The sequence below is a fragment of the Habropoda laboriosa genome, unplaced genomic scaffold, assembly GCF_001263275.1.
Source record: "Habropoda laboriosa isolate 0110345459 unplaced genomic scaffold, ASM126327v1 scaffold9, whole genome shotgun sequence".
Lineage (NCBI taxonomy): Eukaryota > Metazoa > Arthropoda > Insecta > Hymenoptera > Apidae > Habropoda > Habropoda laboriosa.
The window spans coordinates 430,620-449,819 of NW_017100191.1; the positions used below are offsets into that span (position 1 = coordinate 430,620).

Below are 19,200 nucleotides of genomic sequence, written 5' to 3' on the forward strand. Positions count from 1 at the left end.
CGACACGGGACGCGTCAGTAATGCGAGACCTCGAGGCTCTCCTCGCCACGTTTCCGATCCCCTGGTCAACGCACCGCCACCGCTATTCGAAAGGGACCGCGCTAGATTATGAGAGTGTTTGCGAGGGCACGCAAGATCAGGTCTCTTAGGAAGAGCGCTCCAGGAGACTGAAGCGAACCGGGAGCTAAAGTATGTAACTTTTCTTTTTCACTTTACTGTAAACATCGCCTAGATACGAAGAAACATCGATATTACAGAAGATTTGTAAAATTCTTTCCTCTTTTTTTTTTTTTGATCGATCGAAGAAAGATTAGGTTTTGAAACTGTAGAAATTACTGTCACTTTTTGAAAAATCATTTCGGCGAAAGATTGAAGGAAGATTCGAAGGAACTAAGTTTACCTTCAGCCCCTGCCACACTTGACGGTTCTAACGAACTCGAAATTTACGATAGCGATTTCTAACCGATCGAAGAAATATTTAGGCGGGCTTAAGTTATACCAGAATGACACCGACACGTCATAATAGTATACGCTGTATCCGACATTTTACGATCGTAAAGCGTGGCTGGGGCTTTATCCCGGAGCATTGACACGAAGCAACGCTTTTAGCCGTAAGAAGCCTAACTTCGAAAGAAAAAAAATATTGAACGTAATAATTGCGTTTAAATTTGACGAAAAATTAATATAAACAAGTTAATAGTTACCACGCAACAGGTTATTAATTCAGCAAGTAACAAGCATCGTGAAGCATTATTAAATCAGTGAAACCAAACCGAAGCTTAATTCAATTTTCTACCTTAGAAAGAAATTTTCCACCTTTTTCTACCGTGAAATTGTAACTGTAAAAAATTTATATTATACGACAAATAGGATGCCAATTAGACTGGAATACAGAAACTAGCCCACACGTCTGCTCAAAATGATACTGCAAGCAATCATCCTGATCCTGTCCGCGAGGATATGCCACAGCAATCCCGATGCAAAGAGACTGTACGACGATCTGCTATCGAATTACAATCGACTGATTCGCCCCGTTTCCAATAACAACGACACGGTAGTTGTTAAGCTTGGACTCCGTCTATCTCAGCTCATAGATCTCGTACGTAATTTTGTATAATATAAGAAAAAAATAACATGTTTCTACGTTAAAATTTGCGAGTAATAAATAATACTGAAAATTTGCAGAATTTAAAGGATCAAATTCTCACGACGAACGTTTGGCTCGAACACGTAAGTCTAGAAGTAGTTCAGATAACACTTTGCTAAGTGTGCGCATCGCATTAATGAAGACAAACTTTGTTCAGGAATGGCAGGATCATAAGTTTCAGTGGGATCCAGCGGAATACGGAGGTGTCACCGAACTCTATGTACCCAGCGAGCACATATGGCTTCCTGACATTGTACTTTACAACAAGTACGTAAGATGAGACCCTAACTTAATCCGAGAACTTTCCTCGTTACCGATTCTCGCTTTAGGAAAGATTGAAAACACGAAGATTTTCAGTGCTGACGGAGAATATGGAGTGACTACGATGACTAAGGCCATTTTACATTATACCGGGAAGGTTTTGTGGACACCTCCGGCGATTTTTAAATCTTCATGCGAAATAGACGTTCGATACTTCCCATTTGATCAACAGACCTGCTTCATGAAATTCGGTTCGTGGACCTACGACGGTATCCAGGTAAATTTACACCCAGAAACAGAACTGCGCTTACTAAACTAGTGAGCCTTTATGTGATCCCTTTCAGATCGACTTGAAACATATTAATCAAAACACAGGAGACAAAGTCGAAGTGGGGATTGATCTTCGCGAGTATTATCCTAGCGTAGAATGGGACATCCTAGGGGTTCCAGCGGAGAGACACAAGAAATACTATCCCTGTTGCGACGAACCTTACCCAGACATCTTCTTCAACATCACGCTACGTCGAAAAACCTTATTCTACACGGTGAACCTAATCGTACCATGCGTAAGCATCTCCTACCTGTCTGTGCTGGCTTTCTACCTGCCAGCTGACTCCGGAGAGAAGATCGCCCTCTGCATCAACATTCTACTATCACAGACCATGTTTTTCTTACTAATATCCGAAATTATACCATCGACGTCGTTAGCGCTACCATTGCTCGGCAAGTACTTGCTTTTCACGATGATCCTGGTAGGTCTCTCGGTAGTGATAACGATCATTATACTGAACGTTCACTATCGCAAACCGAGTACTCACAAAATGGCGCCGTGGGTCAGAAAGATTTTCATAAGAAGATTACCGAAATTACTTCTGATGAGGGTACCTGATGATCTCCTAAACGATCTCGCCGCCCACAAGATACACGGTAGAGGAAGATCCGGTAAGAAGAGCAAGTTCAACGCTGCTGTAGCTGCTGCTGTCCACTCCTCTTCCATAGTGTCTTCCCCGGATTCAGCTCGTCATCAACGAATTGGCGGTGGGTTATCGACGAACCTCTTATTCTACGGAGAAGAACGAAAGATAGGTGTAACGGGATGGTGATTTTTCAGGATGTAACGGTCTGCACACTACGACTGCGCATAATAGATTCTTAGGAGGCATCGGTGGGTACAACGGACTTCCTACGGTGATGTCTGGCCTGGACGAGTCCTTAAGCGACGTAACACCTAAGAAAAAGTATCCCTTCGAGCTGGAGAAGGCTTTACACAATGTGATGTTCATTCAACATCATATACAGAGGCAGGACGAGTTTAACGCTGTGTGTATTAACTATCGTATCCTACATTTTCCTATATCCACTACTTTCTACATTCTTTTTCTTCTTCTTCTGTCCAATTGGTCAACTCATTACTAACGTTTATTGATATCTTTATTGGTCTCGATTGTACACAACAGGAAGATCAAGATTGGGGATTCGTGGCTATGGTTCTCGACAGACTGTTCCTATGGATCTTCACAATAGCTTCGATCGTCGGTACCTTTGTCATTCTCTGTGAAGCTCCGGCGCTACGTGATAACACGAAACCAATCGACATGGAGTACTCTTCCGTGGCGCAGCAGCAATTTCTTCCTCACGGTGACTTGCTAGAGACACTCGTGTAGACCTTGTTAGAAATGGTAGACGAGATAGCTGAGGTGCTGATTTCGCGTATTTCTCATAGAACTTGAATCACAGTACAAGCTGCGTCAATCAAACGTTTTCTCGTTTATTTTTTTGCGGAATATTTCGTTGTTACACGGAGAGAAAGTACAGATCTATTCGAATGGGTATCAACAACCTCGGCTTCTCTGATCTTTTTATTATCAAATATACGATTTCTCGATAGAGGTCTCATGTCTATAGGTACGTTTTCATTTGTACTTGTCACCATTACGTACGTGTACGCGACGAACAAGTGCTCTTGGATAACAATAAACTTGTTAACCGTACTGCTAAATGGACAGCGCAATATTACTTGTAGAGAAAACTTTTTGTAACGTCGGTTACGTACAACGTACGAACGGAACTATAATTGCCCATCGGAAAACTCTAATTGTGTATAAGGGAGAAACGATTTTAACCCTCGGATCGATATCTTCCCGAGAGAGCAATCTCAAGAAAATTGTTATGTAGTATACGTAATTTTTCAAACTATTAAAAAAAGAAGATAAATAAATAAACCTTTTTCATTAAAAACGACATATAAATATATATAAAAATATACTCGTAACTTGTTCGATATCTTGTATGCCTATGAAAATGAAATAAACGATAATTATAAAGCATCCTATCGTTCGTCCGTACTTACGATCGTATACAAAATTCATTGACCAGATACACTGACCTACATACACTTCCAAACGAAAGTATAATTTATTATGTCAAACACGTACAAGAAAATATCGTACATTAAAATACATGTATATAGTATGTGTATATATTAAAACACTGTTGGAAAATTGATCGTGTAAAATCACATATAAAACTGATTAATATCGTCGTGATTAGCTGAAGAAAAGGAAACATAATTATAATGCGCAAAAGGAATAAAACGGTATGATGCATATAAATTCTATACAAATGCGTATGAGTCAAATATATTTTAAATATGTGAAACATCAAACAGCAACCATTTGGAATATTCTATTAAATATTGTCTCTGTGGAATATTAATGAAAGTTCGAGGATATCCACAAAATTATTCCTTTTATTTCGAACATCCTTTTACACAGGTGTCTGTCTCTAAAGGTTTATTACTTAACATCCGATGCAGATCACTCGTCGTTTATATTATTCGAGCACGGAAACGGAAACCAGGTGAACTGAATTTCTCTCGTTCTGCTAATTTTTTCAATTCGGATTTAACTCGTCGATTTGCAAATTCCTTTTTCTGTAATCCGCATAAAAATATCTCCTTTCTACAGGATAGTTCATCTATATGTATATAATATAATATGCAGGAATACGTTTCACTGAAAGTCCCGGAAGCACCAATAAACTACAAAAATAATAATGCGCGAACGTTATTGCGAACAGGAGATGGGACAACTTTTCTTTCGTGCACGCTCTCGATTGATCGTTCTCTTATATCTGTCCTCGCCAATATTACGCGTGAAAAATCAAACAAAGAAAAAAAGCGAAAGAAATGAAAATAAGAGAACGATTCTCAGTCAAACAGATCTTTACCAAAACTGACAACACGGAAGAAAGTAGGAAATACATGATTATCCTCCTCGCTTCGTGTTTCAGGCAAATTTCTCTCCTCGATTCTAGAAATATCATCCTAGGACTACGAAATATGACAAAATGCAAGCGAGAACGACAACGCGCTCAAGAACGAACGCTCGATTATATCTATATAACACCATCACACGCTATCTATAAATCCCACGTACATACGTACAACACTCGACCCACTCATCTCACTTATAAATCAACATATAGAATCTACAATCGTGACTATCACACATTACAGGTTGCATTCGTCTCGCAAGAAATAAGCGTCATATAATATAGTATTCGGTGATACAACCTATGACGATCTCGTCGAATAGTTCCTCCTCTTAAAACTTAATACAAGCAGGGAAATATCAACTACTCCCCGATAAATGTTACACTGTATCTGATTACATAAAGGACCGCGTAACAATAAATATACAAAGTGTCTCGCCGGTTATGGGACACGGCTCAGCCCTTCCATATACCGATATAATTTTTACATTTCGGACAAAAGTGATGGACAGTCTTAAAGTTGCTCATGTAATACGGCAGGCACGAGCAAAGGAAACATCTGAAATTTGAAAGACCATCGGTGAAAATTGATTTTGCGCTATCTAACGTTTACACCAACACCGAAAGCATGAAGGTTCTTTTCCCCCTGAGGGAGCTAAAAACCCTGTCCCTAGAAGCTGTTGCGGAGATCCCATGCCAGTGTAGGAAGAGAATGTTTCGCATCACTTCCGTAAAGTGATTATGAGCCGGTGTGAAATAATCGCAGAATGGAGAACATAGAAAACCAAGAGACAGAAGAACAAACAAAATAAGGTGTCACAACATAGATATCAGTGCTAAGAGGAAAATGCAGGACGGTTGCACAGATACGTATTGCGTTATGATATGTAGGATTATTATTGTCGGGGCGGATATTGCAGTTTTCCTAAAATTCACGCAACAAAGCACAGAACAGTGGATTAATTACCTATTAAAAAAAAACTTACTAGCGAAAGAAATATTATTTTCAGGATAATACTTCGTATTGTAAACAAACGTACACGTGAGTAGGTAGTTACAATGATAAAAAAAAAAAATTGTGAGCATTAAATACAGTTTTAAGTAATAGGACGGTGTGGTATTTCAAATGAAATGTATGTAAAATGGTGTATTTCTACATACATTTTCTCAACCCAAAAAACTGAAAAGGACCAGCAAGGGAACTTCGGTAACCCGAAAATTCCGACTTTTTTGAAACTTTCCGGGTTTGTAGGGGACCTCGAGAGAAGTTTCGGGCAATTTTTTTCGGCCCAATTTCGGTTCTTCGGGGTGAAAACAGCCCTTGAACGAAGATAAGTGTTACCCTATTTCCCTGTATATCTTTAAAACTGTAGTAGATATAAAAAAATTTTTATAATAAAAATTTAATGGCTTTTTATGCCTTATAAGGCTGTGCTGTTAAATGAATAATCTTCCACTACCATTGTGATGAAAAATTTCGAATTTTCGAAAAATATGTCAAATAAATATGCTAGATATGTGAAACTTATGGAATAATGTAGTATTTAAATAATTTTAATCGATACGTGCTTTTTGTGTCGTCGTCATTCCACTTTGAACGATGGGTTATCAGTTACCAAGTCTGCGTGTGTGCGTAAGTATGCGTGCTTTTATTAATTTAATAGCATCGACATAAGCAGCGATTAAATTTTTATTATAAACATTTTCTTATGTCTTCTGTAGTTTTAAAGATACACAGAGAAATAAGGTAACACTTATCTTCATTCAAGGGCTGCTTTCACCCGAAAAAAAATTGCCCGATACTTCTCTCGAGGTCCCCTACAAACCCACAAAGTTTCAAAAAACTCGGAATTTTCGGGTTACCGAAGTTCCCTTATAACTAGGCTGTTCAGGTAATAACTTACACACAAGCAATAACTAGGTCTTTATTCTACATTAATAAATTCAAGGACATAAAACACTGTATCCTTTGTAACACACGTTGGATCCAATTGAATTGCTAAGATAATACAATCTTTTTCATTAGTTTCTGTAAAATGTTTCGTTTACACAACCTTGTGCTGATTAATGGGTTAAAACTTAATATTGCACATAACATAACAAATTTATAATTTACTACAAACACAGCTTCTCTTTGTCGTATCTGGATTATAATAACTCGATATAATAAGGCAAGGGGTTAGAAGCAAAAAAAAAAAGGTGCACAAGCAACGAAGCATAATGAATCAAGGTACTCACCCAAGTAAGCAGAGGATGATACAGCAAATATGGGCGCTCAGCTGATGATCTGATACCGTGTTAGTCTTAATGCTTGTGTGACATGTCGGACAGATCGTTTTTGTCGAAGTCGAGGTCAAGGAATAAAGCACTGGCTGATAGACGACCCGAATTTTCGGCCCAGGTACAGCGCTCGGATTTTCATTAGGCTGTGCCTGCGTTTGCGTCTGCGAGTGCGAAGGTGGTGGCTCGCTGGGTCCTGAATAAACCGGTGGATACGGTGGTACGGGAGACAACGTTGTTTTGCTCGGTGGCTGATTTTCTGAAATTCCAATCAACCCCCGTTCGTCTAATTGTGTTTCTTCCAACGTTTCCGTTCATTTCGTCGGATGGATGTTTTATCTTTCAAATTTAGCCCTCCATAGGCAATCCGGGTCGTCAATGACCCAAGCCAAAATTTCTTCGAAACGAATTTCTGATTTTTATTGAAAGAAGTTTGAAACATCTGACTTAACGAACAATTTTATGATACAATAGAGAAGTACCCTAGAATTTATTCAGATTTTTTGAAAATATAGAACGGTAAGGAAATTAGACTTGGAGATAAACGACTTAGTTTACCTACGGAGTGTGAAAAAATATGTTTACCTACGGAGGGTTAAAGGATTACTGCGTATCTCACCCCATATTAACTTTTTGTGAGGTCCCTAAATTTTTCTCTTTTTGCTTTTTTAGAACTTCTCGAAATGATAATCGCCGATTTTGCTGAAACAAAATCGCGGTAAAATAAGTCCAAGAGAAAAACTAAAATTTTTTTATTTGAGTTATTGAGTTATTCTGTTTCTGCTCGTGTTTGTAACTATAAGGGGAAGAGTGGGTGGCCCCGGACATTGAAATGAAATAGTAAAAAAATACACTAACAAAAAGTCGAACTAAGCTTTCAAAAAATGAACTTTAGACCTTCTTCTTTTACTATAATTCTAAAATTTGAGTATATCTCGTATATGACTTTAAGAAAAGCACCAGTGAATTTTGGCCTTTAGTTTTAAGGATTCAAAAAATGGCGGGTAGCCCCGAACAGTAATTTTTGTATTTATTTTATTCACTTTTCTGTTAAATATTCTTATAAATATCGCAAATAATATTATATCATTCATTGTTATGTTATTGAAGCACTATATATGTATCATTATGAGTCTTCCTCGAAATCTATGAGGAATATTAAGACGTTCTGCCGAATCAAAAGCTAGTTTTAAAAACTCTGTTCTAGTCAATGGCATTAGGCGATTGTCCAATTGTGATTATAAAGTTGCCCTGAAAATTCCTCATTAAAAGTTGAGTCAAAGCGACATAATTTCGGCTTAAGAATTATTTCTTGACCGTTTTTTATCTCGTAGAGAACTACGTGATGCAGTAGCTAATCTTAGTGATAATTCACCGTTACGTCTTTCGTGTTATTTTCATCCCGTATACCTTCATTGCTTACTCGTCCTTTAAATTTCGGCATTTTTTACCCATTTTTAAAATAAAACTATTCATATTATACAGAATCTTGGAAAGACATAAGCGAACAAACTATAAATAAAACAATAGATAAAAGTGATCGGGGCTACTCGATGGACGTGATCCAATATTTTTATTAACCACTTTTACAATACCAAAAAAAAAATATAAAAAAAACTCAAGTATCTTAAACTACATTTAATTGTCAAAACATAAAAGAATACTTACATTTAGTTCAGAATAAGGTTTGATAAAATTTGATTGGAACAGAAGTACCGCTTTTAATCGTAACAAAATTAAGTGTGATATCAGTATCGCTTGTCCAATCGATCTACAACTAACTGAAAAATGTGTTTGACACTAGAAAGACGCGTGGTAATGTGTCATTTGTTTCTTTAGGTATAATAGTTGGATAATCGAAGTATTCAACTGTCACACTTCCCCTAAACACGATCAATGTCACGATTTGCTTCTTTCCAAAATATGAATCGACCTGCACTATCGCTTTCTTTTATTCTGCATTTAATTCGAATAGTTTCACAAACAAGGATAAAATTCGCACTTTTTAACACGTTAAACGCCATGTCAGTCACCGGCGCCTGACACTATACTTTCCGTTCAGGCCGCATCAGTCACCGGTGACTGACAGTATACTTTTCGTTGGTCGTCTTCTGTTTATAGTTCGCATGGCCCACTTGACAGCCAAGTGTGGCCTGAACGGAACGGTAAGCAAAACAGGCTGGGCGTTTAACGTGTTAAGAATCGTTTCATTAATGTAACTATGTAGTGTTCTCAATAACAGTTCTCTGTACAAACGACTTGCCGCAAACGCGTTACCATAAAATGCTCCCAAAGCAAATATCGTATCAACGTATTCTCGATTTGTGTATTTAGAAGCCGCGACGAAAAAAAAAAAAAAAGGACTACTGGTACAGACCAACAGCAACAATAACAGGAAGCCAATCGTGACATTATCCACGTTTAATAATACAAACACGAGCAGAAACAGAAGTTTCATACCTCGAAACTGGCAGTTAATACACGGATACCTAATGGATTCTCAAACTCAATTTCTTTGAAAACGAAGCTTTAAATGAACAAATGTTATTCTTTCTTTTTTTTAATTTATTTTCACGTATGGAATCACCGATCGGTTGTACCACGATTTTGGGGACACCCTGTATAGTAGCTGTGAAAAAAATATTCAATTGGCAATCATCCACGGTGAAACGGTGGAAATCGCCCTCGAAATTGGAGGTAGTAAATATTAGTCTAATATCTCAAAAAGCTATCAGAGATACAGAAGTAACGTAAATACACGAATTTTGTATTTTACAATAACAGGTTTTACAAATAACAAATAATTCCGACCAAATATGTTTATTGCCGCCATCTTTGAGGCACGATTTTCAACCATTCATGTGGACGATTGCCAATAAAGAAAAAATACGTATCGAATATTTGTTCGAGTACATACTACCATATACCAAAATTTCATCAATATCGGTGATTGTCATTTCAACTGTACTCCCTTGTTAGCTTTAAAAAAATTCTAATTAATAGAAACAAAATATTCCCATCGTTGGACCTGGAGACAGCAGTGGAGGAGACTTGATAGTAGACTTTTGGATGTTTACAAAAACGACAGAAAACGAAGAGTCGGGTTCAGGATTGAACTAATACTTAAAATGATACTTACGAATTGGTATTGGCATAGAGGATGGTCCTACGGGATACGGTGGAATGTTTGGATGGCGGGGAAGACGAGTTGCATTTTCAACAGCTTCCTCATAAGATGGAGGAGCCATGGGTGGAGGAGCTGAGGGTTCAGTGCTCCCACTGGGCATTTTTTCAGTTTCATCGGGCAGTTTCATATTTTTTTTCATTCTTCCTGAAACAACATTTTAGCATACTTTAAGAAAGAAAGGAAAAAGAACGAGTTAGTACGTTAGGAAAGAACGAAAATCCAATTTCCAATTGTTTTGGGTTTTATTGAATTAGGTTAACTCGAGAATTGGCGGATAGTAATCGTCTTTAAAGAACCAAACAATGCGAGCAAATGAGCACGAAAGTGGCCGTGCGCGAATAGAAAGTTGAACGGATGTTAAGTAACAGAGACGACACGATGTGTGCTCGCTTAACAGGCCCGTGCGTAGGAAATTCAGAGCTCGTAATGTCCTTTGTTTAGCCTTAAAGCTGGATTACATTACACGTAAGCGTGACTCCAGCATTTTCCGTTAAATCTCGATTCAATACGGATACGTAGAAATTACATCGACATCGAGAGAATTTAGAAATATATGTTATAAAGTTTATGCAATTTTTATTAAAACCATTGCGAGTCACGTAATGTAACATCCACTGGATGCCAACACGTGATAATTATCATAACGCGAATTAAGTATGTAGTGACTCAGTGTAAATTCATATTATCGATCGCGATGTTTTCCCAAGAAAAATAAATATCAGGATTTATACATTATGTAAATAGCTTAAATAAGAAATGCTGAAATGCGTCTTCCTGGAATCATTCTTTTTTCTTTTTTTTTTTTGTAGCCTGAATTCCACGTCAATGAGTAATCTGAAGAAGTCACAGACCGTTAACAAATATATGAATTTATTGTTTTAAAAAATCTTCGTGATTTTGTAAAGAACCCGAGCACAGTGTGTATGTGACACCAATTATATAAGCATCTAATTGTGCAACGTAAAGTAGGGAAATAGTAACAGGTGTGAAATAAATATTGATTTTTTAATTCAGACACATCAAACACGCACATGACGTAAAAATTTGACGCATCGATGTAACCCCTGTCACAATTGTGACAAGGCTACCTAAATCGTAATTCCCATATATACTACCTATCGCGATATCCCTAATAAAGAATCTTTTATCACAGAGGAAGTTAAATTAGAGCAATAAAACGGTATACTTACCGATATTAAGATCACAGAATTTCGGAATCAATCAGATGCCTCTTCTTATATGGAGGTTATAGTTGAATACTCCAAAGGACTAATGGATATGTGCACCATGAAAACACTGTTGCACGTACTGCACTAACCGACGTTTAGTTATCTTTGAACATTATGTCGAACACTTTCGACGCGTATTTATAACTGAAACGAAGAAAAACACGCGGCACTCGCAAAAAACTGTAGTATAACTACCGCTAGAACGACTGACAAGACTCTGTTGCAACTTCTAACGTGAGCCAATCAAATTGCTCGTTACATTTCAGAAGTAAAACTGGAGAAAATGGCGCGAAAAGTAAGAAATAATTTTATACGTATATGATTATCACTAAAATACAGTGATTCTATAAGAATTTTATTATTCTTTCGGATGTATTTTTTGTTTTTATTAGTAGAAATATTTTCTGTGTATTTCCTGTAATTTTTTGTAAAAATATTGTTAAAGTGAAAATTATTGGAAAGTCATTTGATTCCTCCTTGTTCGCGGCGCAGTATAAACTACTACTGCGTTCTGTCACAGTGAGTACGCTTATAAAAGTGCAATAATGTTTGTGAAGAAGAATAAAAATAGTGATGCAAGGTGTAGAAATGAAGTCTAAACGCAGAAGCTATGAATTTTGTAAGTAAAAGCATAAAATTCTTTAATATAATAATATTTAAATATCTCACTTTCTTGATTTTCGTTACACTGTTGGAAAATTCACTTTTAAAGATTTCATCCTGTGATTTATTTCAAGAAACTTCCTTCTTACTTATACAATTTATTTACTTATACACAGTATATATGCTATATTTTTTATATCCTGATATATTACAACAAACTTGAATTACCAATATATTAGTAATATAAATACATCCATAATACTACAAAGATGTTTTTTTGCATATTAATTATAAGTTGGCAACACTTTCTGCTACATATATCTGTAACTTATTGAACATAGAACTTTATAAAATATTCTAGCAAATGTATCTGAATATATCAAACTAAATTCCATGTACATTGTTTAAAATATAAAAAATGTAGCAGCAACAGTAGAGATTGCAAAGTTTTACATACAATGTTGGAACATAGTAGTTCCAGATAGGTTAGAAATCATGGAAATAAGTGTTAAACTTCAATATATCGAATAATGATATTATCTTAGAAGAAAAAGGGATGGTAATAGGAAACCATCGAATATTTATTCAGAGCAGTTCATATCAGTTAATGGAACTGTATCTATTATGTTAAATTGTATAACATAAAATCTCCAAAATGATGCATTACACTCCTTGGATCCATCATCAAACGATGTTGGACAACCATCAATGTTACACACCATATATGACTAATGTGCCATCTTATCCTCATAATAATCATCAACAACAGCATATTACTGAAGAAGAAAGCGAACAAACAGGAGATGAAACTCACGATACAATGACCTCTGCTACATCAGGAGAACGTAGTTCTAGTGCTGATATATTTAGATTAGAATTTGCAGCAGCACAATGGTCTAAACTAGTCTCAAACGCAGAGGGTCTCTTCACTAAGCTTATGACAAGTAATATTCTACCTCATACAGAACAAGATCAGATTGAACAATGGCTTTGTATGAAACAAGAGTATGAAGAATGTATTGCCAGTGACGATACTGTTAGCTTACAAGGTTATACCGAAAATACCAGAAGATCGTTAGAAAGAATAGAAGAAGTAACTGAAACTGATGAAAAGACAGATGAATCTCTTCATCAAATGGAAAGAAAGATCAATTTAAATTGTTCATCCAGTTCAGAGAGTGAAATGTCTGAAACTAATGATGATGATGAAGAAGAAGAGGAAGAGGACCATAGTGATATCAGTTCAGAAAATCCAGACTTCTTAGAAAAATTGTACGAATGCATGAATAAACTTAAGATGGAAACAGATAGACTTGTTGATTCTAAAAAGGATGAATTCAAATCAACAAGTATTCAAATCATCCCATCTATAAAAAGATCTATAAATACCAATAATAATTATGTCCCTGCAACTAGACCTACACCACTTAGAAATCCAAATTCCAGAAGAAATTCTATGCTTCCTGGTTCTGAAATGTGTAACGAAGTATTAGCTTTTAACGATAGCTTTAAACCTATCCAGAATCATATGTTTGATAACAAAACATCTGAGTTCACTAGTATAAGAATCTTAGATAATCATGAACCTGAAACAATTATCAATGAAACTTTCACAACTCACAATGATAATTCACCAGATTTATTAATCGATGCTCTTAAGACGACAGAAATGCCAGAACCCATACAGGAACTGAAAGCATTAGCAATGAATAATGAAGCAAAGCAAACTCAAGTGAAGAAAATACAATCAGATTTAGATGGAGCCCATAAATGCATAGAAGAGCTACAAACAACTATTAAAATCAAGGAAAAATTCATTGCAGATATGATAAAGAATTCTGATGCACGTGCCAGCGCAAAGCAAAAATTTCAATGCAAGTGGAGTAAATTAGAGGAGGAATATTACAATACAAGGAGTCATCTAGCCAGAGCAGAAAATGCATCAATCTATAAGGACACAGAGGAAAAGTCTGCGCATAAGAAAGAAATTGAACTATACAAAAACATGGCTTTTCATTATGAGAAGAGATTAATGGATATTGAAATGATCAAACAAATTGCAGGTGATTCTGCTAAGAAAGTGTTAGAACTTGAGAGTTCTTTAAACACTTCCAAGAAGCAAATGGAGAAGTTGAAGAAACAATTAAGGAAAGAGGAGGAACGTAAAAAACAGTTAGAGGAGGAACTAGCAGGGGATCAGAAGAAAATTCGCGATCTCGAAGAAAAGTACAATTTGACGGCTTCCAAACTAAAAGAGATGCAGTCAGAGAGTGAGGACGAAAAGAATAACAGCAAATCAAAAACTGACTACTCCGATAAGAAAAAGAACTTGTTAGACGTCAGTGCTAGAATATCACATCTTGACCATGTTTTAAAGGAAAAATCCATGGATTTGGAGAGAACAGCGGACATCGACGAAAAGGAAGCTCTACGCCACGAGATTCGAAACTTACGACGTACCAGGGATTGCTTGGTGGATGAAAAATGCGATCTAGACGAAAAATTTCAAAAAGAGAAAACTCTGTCCACCGTGGAGGAACGAAAACTATTAGAATGCGGGGAAACGATCGAGGCGATCGATGCTATGATTGAACACAAGAACGAGATGATTTGTGGACGAAAAGGATTCGATGAGAATCAATCTCAACGCGAGAAAGGAGAGAGAATGTTGATGGAAAGACTGGCGAAACTTTCAGACGGAGAAATGAGAACTTTGTTTTATAAATATTTCTTGAAGGTGATCGATTTGAAGGAGAGCTCGAAGAATTTGGAGGTGCAGACTGCCGAATTGGAGAGTCACATAGAGACACAGGAATGGCAGGTGCAAACGTTGACTAACGCATTGAAACAGACTAAATTGGAAGCCGAGAGAAGATTAGTTTTAATGCAAAGGGAGCACGAGGAAAAGTTACATCTTATGTTCAGACACTTTGCAGAGGAGACCGGCAGCTCTGGTCACGAGAGACTGGACAAAGAATCTGAATTGGCGAAATACAAACGTGAAAACAGAACGTTGAGAAAACGATTAGCGGATGTCGAGGCTCTTCTGAAAGGACCAACACCTCCGCGTGCAACTAGTCCAGCGAAAATATCGCAGCAAGGATTGAAACAAATTGCACCGAGTAGTCGGCCAACAACCAAAGTCACTAGACAGCGAAATAAATTGATAATACAAAAGACCACCGACTGCGATAAGAAAAAGAAATGAACTCTTTTAGAGTGCACTTTTCTTTTCTACGTTTTTCCTCGATTAGCATTTCTTTTTTATTTTTTTACTTTTTTGTACAGTATCTAGGCGTTACTTTTATTGATTCTCATTTAACGGAACATACACACGTTCGTTTCGAACATTTGGAAAAACAGTCAGTCAGTTGTTCGTATTTCACGTGAGGATTGTTGCTTTTCTGATTTTGCGAAAGGCAGAATTAGCAGTAATGGCAATTTACTCTGGATAGAACAATGAACATGCGCAATTTCATTGCATGATCACATTATCACTTCCCTTGTTCGATTATCAATCGGTAGTTATTGTATAATCGTAAGATAAATTCAATTTATAATTCATAGTATTAATCGTCGAATCAAGAATATTAAATCTCGATCAAGATATCACATGCATGTCTCTCCCAAAATGTTATTTAATCAATTAAATAAATAAGTATCGCGTTTAAATGCCATAAACACCGTATAGCGTATTTGTGTTTCAAATATCAAAGGAAATTCTTATTGTCAACAATCATTTGAATACTCGTTCTATTAAATATGACAAGTATTCAATGATATACATCATAGGTCGCGACATTTTTTTCACAGCTCTATTTAATACCGATAATTGTATTTCATACTCGTTACTGTAAAAGCAGTCATTATATGTATAAGTTCGTACTCATTGACTTCCTACACATAATTTATTGCAATTTTGTAAATATAATAAACATTGATGATAATATGTTAAATATGATATTGGTCTTTAACCCTTTGGGCCCTGAAATATAGTACTCTCGTGTTCTACAATAATCCGTAAAATAAGTTGCAGAATTATAGAGAAAAAAAAAGAAATTAGTAATAAATAATTTATTTCAAGCACATCGTAAAGTCACGTTCGATTACCACAAGCAATTAGAAGAGTAGCTAAAAGGGCCAGAAGGATTAATATCCTTCACAATTTCTGGAAATGAAAACAATAAATAAATAAATAATCAATTATTGAAAAAGAAGTATGTGTTTTTTTTATTCTACGATCAAACGACAATGTAAATTCGAAAATATGAGATTCAAGAAGCGATGAAATTTCATTATCTGAGAAAGAATCCTCAAATTCACACCGTGTCGGCGTAACAGACCACAGCAATCTATAAAATCGGTCGAGCAGATATAAAAGGAACCGAACACAGTATTATTTTGCATTCTCAATTTGAGAACTCTATCGAGTATTTTGCCGCCTGAGTTTATTCTTTTATGTAGCATGTGGTACAAATCCGACAAGAAAATTTATGCTAGATATTTAAATAAATTTCTGGTGGCAAGAAATAAAAGACTTATAAAAACTAACTTAACGTAGTTTCCGTAGTGTAGTGGTTATCACGTGTGCTTCACACGCACAAGGTCCCCGGTTCGATCCCGGGCGGAAACAGTTGTGCTTTTTTTTCTTTTTTAATGTTTTTACTAAAAGTAGTACATTAGAATAACGTTTATATATTTTTTCACATATCTATAATTTTTCAAAATTTCAACCTGTAGAAATTAGAATTTTATATACACGTATTACACGTATTACTGAGAGTATAAATAATTTAAAAAATTACTTATTGCATAATACTCGAATATATCAGCATACAAGTACTTACGATTACAATTCCTTTTTTTTTTATTACAATTTGTACAATATTATATCGAAAATACAGAATTGTATTATGCAATTATAGAACTAATTTAGGAATTAACAATGTCATTCATTTTAAGAGAAGACACAATCAAGTGTCAGGATGGCCGAGCGGTCTAAGGCGCCAGACTCAAGGTTTCTCACACCTTCTCAGTTTAGTTAACTGAGTTTTCATGAGTGTTCTGGTCCTCTCTGAGGGCGTGGGTTCGAATCCCACTTCTGACAAATTCTTTTGCAACTGTTACAAGCATTTTTCATACAATAACACTCTCAGTAACTCGATTATTTTTTATAAAAATCTTTTGAGATATCTCCTATTGCAAATAACGCATGTGACTCGAGTTCGATTCTCGTTGCAGAGTATTCTTTTTTTTTTCCTTGTAATAAAAAGTAATGCATTATCTGCTTATGCCGTGAAATTATTTGATATTTGTAAAAAGATTTTCAACTGAAGGAGCATATTCACCTTTTCTATTCAAAAATTCTGACCGGTACTGACCTATCCGTCGCGCGGCTGCCTGGCCTAGCACAGCGCATAAAACTTGCTTCCTTGGGCGTAGATTTTAGTTGTAAAAGACGAAGCCTCAAACGCAGTATTTTATTCTTTATTTTTGATTCTTTATTAAATTTCTCCCAGAAGTGACCGAACACCCTGCATATAAATATTTACATGTAGAAATGATAGAATTTCTGTGCGTGTTTAGTCCGATGCGAGAGTTGAGTGAACGGAGAATACTTGAGCCGGGGCGACAATAGAAGTGCGAAAGAAAAGTGTTTGGGACTGAGTGCTTGAGAATATCGTGTGAACGAAGGGTGTGTGGCCACCCAAGGATTTAAGTGGACGTGACTGAATGTCTCCTCGAAATGACTGCGTAGAACGAGAGGAAAATAGTAGAAGGAAGAGAGAGAATGTGCGAGTGAAAGAATAGAGAAAGGTCTGGAAGATGCGTGCGCAAGGTCAATGTGGAAAAGTCAATGTAGTAGGTCAGACTGAGAAAGTTAATATGGAAGAGTCAGTGTAGAAAACAGAGTAGAGACAGCGTGGTTTTGAGATGCAACGGCGTAGACTTACGTGGAATTATATTAAACGTAGCTGTACACTTCTATTTTCTATTATATATATTTTGTTTGAAATTACACCTGCCCAGAATAATTATATTTTGAATAAATTCCTGCATCTAAATCAAATAGAATATTGACATAAAACTGTTTAAAAAATTCTTAAAGTTGCAAAAGTTTTATCAATTATTATACACAAGATTGCAATAAATAGTGGACAACATGTGAAATTGCAAAAATTACAAAAACATTCGATAAATCGTTGTTCGGTAGATTTATAAATAGTACCTCGTTCTCGGCGAACTTGTAGAAGAAGTAGTGATGGCGGGAAATAAACACTCGAGTCTATATAAGGCCGTGACGCGCACCGTTGCGCATTTGTCTCTCCGACTAGGACAATGAGATGGTCTTCACTTTAGAATCTTATCGTTGAAGCCACGTGTTTAGGCTTACGCTGCGTCGACACAAGACGATACCGTGTTTGAGAAAGTCAATTCGTTTGCCAAGGATTGTGTATTTTCTAAAGGAGTTGTATTTGGCTGGAAAACGAAAACAACTTTCCCTCGAAAAATTTCCCAGCCAGATCACCCTCAATAGCAATTGACATCGTAAGCCCACACGCAATGAAAAGAGGAACCTTAGGATTTATGATAGGGACCTTAGTTTTTCGAACAAGAGACTTTTTGTGCGTCGTCAGCGACGAAATACGTGACCTGTAGGCGTTGCGTAATCGAGAAACCGCCCCCCTGGTTTTTAATTGGATAATCCTAGGTCCCCCACTCTTTTGCATTTCCCCCCAAGGTTACAGGGAGGATTTACCGGACGATAGAGGCGACATCATTCTAACGTGGACGAAAAGCTCTCTTTCCTGAAACAGAACATGTTCGGACATCAAAACGAGAACATTTTCTCTATTTGAAACCGAGTAAATAAAGTTTATTCAAATTTCTTACAGTAATCAAGTACTTTATAAACTATTTATTAACAATTGGCTACTGAATATTTCGAAAATGCTACGTTGCACAAGTTATGATTTGAATAATCGCGACTTTTCTACTTCGAATTTATTTGACCTTGATTTTTGCAACTTTCGAAACGTCAAACGAAGCAGTCGTGGCCGAGTGGTTAAGGCGTCTGACTAGAAATTAGATTCCCTCTGGGAGCGTAGGTTCGAGTCCTACCGACTGCGGATCATTGGTGTTTTTTTTTCATATTAAAGAAAATTTGAGAAGAAATATGTATTCTTAGTAAATATTTTTTGACTCTATAGAAACGAACA

General features: G+C 36.4%; 3 protein-coding genes and 3 non-coding genes across 6 annotated transcripts; 5 read left to right on the forward strand and 1 right to left on the reverse strand.

Moving 5' to 3' along the window:
• Nucleotides 1-58: 58 nt before the first annotated feature.
• On the forward strand, nt 59-3,072 carry LOC108570108 (acetylcholine receptor subunit alpha-L1). Its single transcript, XM_017931902.1, has 8 exons — nt 59-189; nt 871-1,099; nt 1,186-1,230; nt 1,305-1,414; nt 1,505-1,685; nt 1,753-2,446; nt 2,520-2,728; nt 2,866-3,072. The coding sequence occupies exons 2-8, from the start codon at nt 920-922 to the stop codon at nt 3,070-3,072; spliced, it is 1,626 nt and encodes a 541-aa protein (XP_017787391.1). The 5' UTR covers nt 59-189; nt 871-919.
• A 1,725-nt stretch (nt 3,073-4,797) lies between these two features.
• On the reverse strand, nt 4,798-11,503 carry LOC108580365 (lipopolysaccharide-induced tumor necrosis factor-alpha factor homolog). Its single transcript, XM_017944098.1, has 4 exons — nt 11,339-11,503; nt 10,101-10,292; nt 6,920-7,220; nt 4,798-5,240 (listed from the first exon to the last, which is right to left on the reverse strand). Exons 2-4 carry the CDS (start codon nt 10,285-10,287, stop codon nt 5,138-5,140), a joined length of 591 nt encoding a protein of 196 aa, XP_017799587.1. The 5' UTR covers nt 10,288-10,292; nt 11,339-11,503; the 3' UTR covers nt 4,798-5,137.
• A 1,007-nt stretch (nt 11,504-12,510) lies between these two features.
• On the forward strand, nt 12,511-15,188 carry LOC108580339 (kinesin-like protein costa). Its single transcript, XM_017944071.1, has one exon. It carries the CDS (start codon nt 12,636-12,638, stop codon nt 15,186-15,188), a length of 2,553 nt encoding a protein of 850 aa, XP_017799560.1. The 5' UTR covers nt 12,511-12,635.
• Nucleotides 15,189-16,540: 1,352 nt separating this feature from the next.
• On the forward strand, nt 16,541-16,613 carry Trnav-cac. Its single transcript has one exon. It is a non-coding gene; the product is annotated as a tRNA-Val (tRNA).
• A 346-nt stretch (nt 16,614-16,959) lies between these two features.
• On the forward strand, nt 16,960-17,087 carry Trnal-caa. The gene is made up of 2 exons: nt 16,960-16,997; nt 17,043-17,087. It is a non-coding gene; the product is annotated as a tRNA-Leu (tRNA).
• Nucleotides 17,088-19,028: 1,941 nt separating this feature from the next.
• Trnas-aga lies at nt 19,029-19,110 on the forward strand. The gene has a single exon. It is a non-coding gene; the product is annotated as a tRNA-Ser (tRNA).
• Nucleotides 19,111-19,200: the final 90 nt, after the last annotated feature.

Coding starts and splice junctions, on each gene's coding strand:
- LOC108570108 (XM_017931902.1), top strand. CDS start 920: ATGATACTGCAAGCAATCATCCTGATCCTGTCCGCGAGGATATGCCAC. Junction 1,415..1,504: donor GACATTGTACTTTACAACAA/GTACGTAAGATG, acceptor GAAGATTTTCAG/TGCTGACGGAGAATATGGAG. Junction 1,686..1,752: donor GGACCTACGACGGTATCCAG/GTAAATTTACAC, acceptor GATCCCTTTCAG/ATCGACTTGAAACATATTAA.
- LOC108580365 (XM_017944098.1), bottom strand. CDS start 10,287: ATGAAAAAAAATATGAAACTGCCCGATGAAACTGAAAAAATGCCCAGT. Junction 7,221..10,100: donor CTCTATGCCAATACCAATTC/GTAAGTATCATT, acceptor TTGGAATTTCAG/AAAATCAGCCACCGAGCAAA. Junction 5,241..6,919: donor ATCATCCTCTGCTTACTTGG/GTGAGTACCTTG, acceptor TTCAAATTTCAG/ATGTTTCCTTTGCTCGTGCC.
- LOC108580339 (XM_017944071.1), top strand. CDS start 12,636: ATGATGCATTACACTCCTTGGATCCATCATCAAACGATGTTGGACAAC.